The following is a 5,285-nucleotide window of genomic DNA, read 5'->3' as shown; positions in this document are numbered from 1 at the left end:
GGCGGCTGCATGGCAGGTCAAGCCGTCCGCGGGTTAGAGCCGGCCGGCCGCAGCAAAGCCAGCAATGGCTGCCCTGACCCGCCACCTCCCTTCCTCCCCACGCCTCTTCCCGCCCCCCGCACCGGTTCACTCCATCTCCCGGTCGCCCAGTCCCGACTGGTTCTCGCGAGATCCGGGCGGCTGAGCGTTCGGGGCCTTTTCAAATCGGGATCCGTTACCGCTTCCCTGGCAGCCGCCATTGTCGCGCTCGGCGCCCTTAGCGCAGGCGGTGGAGGCGGACGCAGCGGCGTTGGGATGGCGGACGCCGACAAGCCCGAGGTGCCCGGGGCGGCTGGCGACGACAGCCCGCAGCAGAAGCCTGCGGAGACACCGGGCGAGCCGCGGCGAGAACTGCACTCGCCGGAGCCGGAGAAGCAGCAGCCCCACAGCAGCAGCTCCAATGGCGTTAAAATGTATTGTCTTTTCCTCGGGGGACCGGGCGAGGTGGGGGCGGGGAGTCGGCCTGGGGGCCCCGGGGCCGGGCTTGGCCTCGATGGGGGGACGCGCGCCTCAGGCCTCGGCCCGCCTTCGGGCGGTCGGCCGCTGGAGGAGCAGGTGCAGGCGGCCACTCCCAGGCCGGTCCCCGCGCCGGCTCGGCTGCGGGCGGCCTGGGGTCGGCGGGCCGGTGTCCCTCCCAGGTTTCCAGCCCGGGACCGCGGGTCGCGCCTCTTCCCCGCCTTTGAGCAAAGCTCGCGGCCGTCACATTTTGCAGGAAAACGGTCCCCTTTAAAGGCCAGTAGTTAGTGTTCATCACTAGGGAGTATCCAGGGATGACATCATCGCACATTTCCCCTTACCAACCGAGAAGCTATTTAAAGAGAATATCCCCCATCTCTTCAGCCTCGTTCTGAGCTTTATAAATTCAGTGTTCTGTTATTTTCATCTCTGAATTGATACACGCTGAAAGGAGGTTTAATGATGTGCTGTTAGATTGTATCCGTTGGGTTATCCTTGGTTGGCTTAAGGTATTTTTAAAAGGGAAACGTGCATTGTGAGTTGCTCCCTCGTCCCCACCTCCCTGTATTGTTTGTCAGCTGTGCAGGCTGTTTTAAAAAGCTCTCTGTGGGTGATGGTGTGTTCTTAGTTTTGGTATAATGGTAAAATAAAATCTCTTTTCAAATTGAAGAAAAACCACTATTTTTAAGGTTGTAGCTGCCATGAGTGCCTATAAAGAACTTAGTTGACTCGAATCCATAGTAATTCCTGGTTAGAAGGAAGTGTTATGAAAATTGCTTTCCTTTGTTCTTGTCATGTGGAGGGATATGGAATCAAGCATTTATTTTCATATGCCACGCTCTTTTAACCCAAAGTTGAAAGTACAGTAATAATTTAATGAAAACTTCCTTTTTCTTCTTTCAGTTATGCCTCAGAGTAGAAAGCGGTAAACTTAAGCTCACACTAAAATACGAAAGGAAAGTGTTCTAACTTTTCTGTTGTGTAAAAATGTTTAAAATAGCCTCTTCAGACGTGGACCCAGGGTAGTTGATTACAGATGAAGTGGTAGTTGTAAGGGTAGTTGATTTCATATGAGGTGGTTATGACGCCCTTGTTCTCAAGTGGATTTGAATAGGACAGGCAGCATTTAGTCTGAACAGTGGTGCAGTTACGAGAGATTGGAGCTCAGTGGAGTTTGTTCCAAAATGAAAGGTAGTGCACCTCATTAACTGAGGAAATGGAAAGTGGAGTGAAGTGCTTTCTACCATGCCTGCCAAAAGGTGGGATTTCACAGATTTGGCCTCATAAATAGAAATGAAAAATGGGGGAACGATAAAATATGTGCTTTTAGTTTGTATCTAACCATGGGCATGTCACCTCCTTTCTCCTGATAAAACATTAAGTACTTGTAGTAAATCAAACTACACTTGGATATGATTAGTGTAATAGTGTTAGTACAGGTGAAACAAGTATCTAAATGTCTTTCAGATCTAAAGTCTTTTATCAGTCCCTTTTAAAGTCCCATGTGGTATAGTGAAACAGAGAGATGGGAAAAGAATCATCTTCACTTCTAATTGAGGAAGAGGGAACTATAAGGTGAAGAAATCAAGAAATGTTATGAATAAATACTAATGCAGATTCTTTCCATATTTGCTTATAATTCATTTCTCTTCCATCCTTTTCCCCCAAAAGCTGAATAAAGAGACCTATTTACTATCAGAGGTTTCTTGTACTGTTCCGTAAAACACATACTGATCTAGCATGGGTCACTCAAACTGAGTAACTAGCAACATTACATATATTATCCTTAACAACCTTTTTTTTTGGACTGTAACCCAGTAGGAATAGTTAATAACCTAACACATAAACCTTAGGTTGATTACCATATGTTTTTAATGATAAGAATTTATAGTTGATAATAAAAATGACCAAAGATTGCCTTAAAATATATATTGCCTAGAAGTGAACAGAGTGCTACTTGTCATCAAGATTGAAATGACTTTTGTTGAGCTACTCTGCAGTCATTGAGGATAGAGACCATTATGTCTTACTTATCTTAGTACTCCAAGGTCTAACGCTTAAACAGACCTAGTAAATATATATTGAAGAAATGCAGAAGTGGACTTTTATGGTCTTGAAACTCATGTGCAGAGGATTTAGTTGACATGTTCACATCTTTCGTTAAGAAATTAAAGATCTATTTTCTTAGGCCTAGTCTTTTCCTTTATGTCAAAACAATGTACTTGCTCTCCTTAGGAATGAATAGGAGTAAAAACAGAATTGTTACAATTGTTCATTATTCACGTGTAATTAAGCAACATCTTGGAGTATATGGAGATTGAGGGTTCTATTGAGTACTTGTATAAAATACTAAGCATGGGAGCAAGGTGAAGTGTTCACTAGTAGAGGGATAGTTTTTATCGTATTAGGAGTAAAGGAATGAAACTGGACTTAATTTTGGATCTCATACTATGGTATTATATTTTTTAAATCACACATTAAAACTATGTTTCTTCACTTGATGATGGATTTTGATTTTTTTTTCAGAAATTTATGTTATACTTTGAATAGGTATAATTTAGTCTTAAGAGTAGATAGAATTTTTGTGATTGTTATAGAGTATTTAAATACATTATAAGAGGGGAACTTCCTTAATGAATGGTTGGAGAATTCTGGGTATAGTGCTAATGTTTTGGAATTAAATGTAACATCATTTCCCTAAGGGTTTTCACATATTTTGAAAAATTATCTTTCATAATGTAATTGTGAAATAGAAGATTCGGAAATTGCATAATTATAGTTTAGTTTCTTAATAATCAGACCATACCTCTATCCAATAAACTGATCTGCTTTCCACAGAGGATCTTAATTTTTGCTTTGAAGGTGAACAGTATTTTTTTTTTATTTTATTTTATTGTACTTCAGGTAAAGGCTTACAGAACAAATAGTTTCTCATGAAACAGCAGTACACATGTTGTTTTATGACATTGGTTAACAACCCCACAACATATTAACCCTCTAAATTCTCAACCTTTTTTTTTTTTTTGGTGAAAATACACATAGCCAAAGATACACCATTTCAAAAATTTCTACATACACAGTTCAGTGACATTGACTACGCTCTTCCAGTTGTGCTTGAACAGTATTTTTAAGATGCCTCCAATTGGGGAAAACCTGAAGAAATTGCTGTTTTCTTATCCTTTCAGTAAATATTTTAAAGAGGATACTGTACATAATATATTGCTGCTTTTTAATGGAATTGTCAGATTGTTGTACACAAGCGCTTAAAACTTCCTTGTAACCCCCACCCAGATCAAGATTAAAAGAACATTGTCAGTACTACAGAGCTTTGTGTAATTTTCACAATTGGTTTCTTTCAAGAAGAAAATAGGCAGGGGGAGAGGTGTTTAGCTAGAGACTATATAGCTGTCTGCCAGCTTGAATAGAGATTTAATTATTTTATGTAGTAAGCTGAATTCATGGAATGTTTGTAAAATAACAAAAAAAAAAAATTCTATTTTTTTACAAACATTCAATCTACTTTGAGGGATTAAAAAGAAGGGTTTGTGCTTATAGCTGTTGTACCCAGAACCCAGAGGAAAGGCCTCTGTGCCTTTTGGCTGCTTGCTGCCATTTTCAGAAGTGCCACTCTGGTCAGACAGGTAGGTACTGGCACAGTTGGATAGTGGGAAGACCCCTTCTAGCCATTGTCATTTCTGATGAAGGAATATGTTTGACAATCAAAGTGTCCTTGTCAAGGTCTGAAATGATTGTAAAGCAAGTTTGACCTTAATGTCTCTTCTTTGATTTTTAGCAGTGTTTCTGGCAGACAGCGGCACCATCTGTGCTGAGATGACTAGAAGTTCTTAACTGACTGTTCATTCATTAAAAAATTAGTATTGTTGAACTCATACGGTGGGCCGTCACCATGCTAGGTACTGCTGATACCAAAACAGATAAGTTTTTGTGCTCGTAGAGCTGTGCTGTTCCTGCTCGAAAGAGTAGTGTCTAGAAAGTTCAGTATGTTATGGAACAAGGGGCTGCAATAGAAGATGTGTGTAGAACACTGAAATGTATAGAATCTCAGAATGTTTGGCTTGGAAGGTAATTTAGAGCCTAGGTTACTAAATCTGGTTGGTTGATAGAATAATCTCAGAAGTTTTAAGAAATTTTGAATTCTGAATATAATTCCCAGAGATTTTGTATTGTTTCTGAAAATTTGCTTTAAAATTGAACTTTTTAATTATTTTAAATTCACTAGCATAATTAGTGATTTAAAAGAAACCTGTTAAGCCTATTAAAAGAAAAAAGATTCCATTTGAAAAGTAAATTACATTTTTCTTGATAAATCCAGATTTTTATCTATAGGATTTGTCTAAGTGTATACCTATATCTTATGGGTGGTTAGTGGATGACATCATATAGTTGCATTGTGATTACAACCTTATGAACTATTTTTTTTTTTCTAGTTAGGACCTCATTAAAAATTAGATTCATAAAATTCTGATTTGTGTTGTATTTTAAGTACTGCTTCCCCCCTCCACCAGATATAGGTAGTACTGCTAATAAAAATGACATACTAGTTTATAGAAAGTGTTCAACATAAAAAGTTTAAGGTACCTTACAAATTTTTTATGTTGATCAAAATTGGGGATAGAAAGAATATGAGAGTCTTACGTGAGTGTGTGTGCGTCTGTGTATGTATGTATGTATTTATATGTGTGTGTGTGTATGTATATACATATATAATATGTATATGTATATATATACATATATAATTTTAATACTTGATCTTGTAAAAGTTAGTTTCG

General features: G+C 39.5%; 1 protein-coding gene across 3 annotated transcripts in view; it reads left to right on the top strand.

Moving 5' to 3' along the window:
• Positions 1-210: 210 nt before the first annotated feature.
• MYEF2 (myelin expression factor 2) overlaps positions 211-5,285 on the top strand; it is a 41,038-nt gene continuing 35,963 nt past the window's right edge. For 2 of the 3 annotated variants that reach the window (XM_023740649.1, XM_023740650.1), the window contains exon 1: positions 212-452. In XM_023740649.1, coding sequence (XP_023596417.1) covers positions 295-452 — 158 coding nt within the window. In that variant the 5' untranslated portion in view covers positions 212-294. Of the gene's footprint in view, positions 453-5,285 lie in introns of all 3 variants that reach the window. The other variant, XM_023740648.1, reaches the window with a different exon arrangement.

This window comes from Trichechus manatus, unplaced genomic scaffold, assembly GCF_000243295.1.
Source record: "Trichechus manatus latirostris isolate Lorelei unplaced genomic scaffold, TriManLat1.0 scaffold00161, whole genome shotgun sequence".
Classification (NCBI taxonomy): Eukaryota; Metazoa; Chordata; class Mammalia; order Sirenia; family Trichechidae; genus Trichechus; species Trichechus manatus.
Note: the sequence above shows the minus strand (reverse complement) of the source record. Positions and strands in the feature narration are given on the sequence as shown.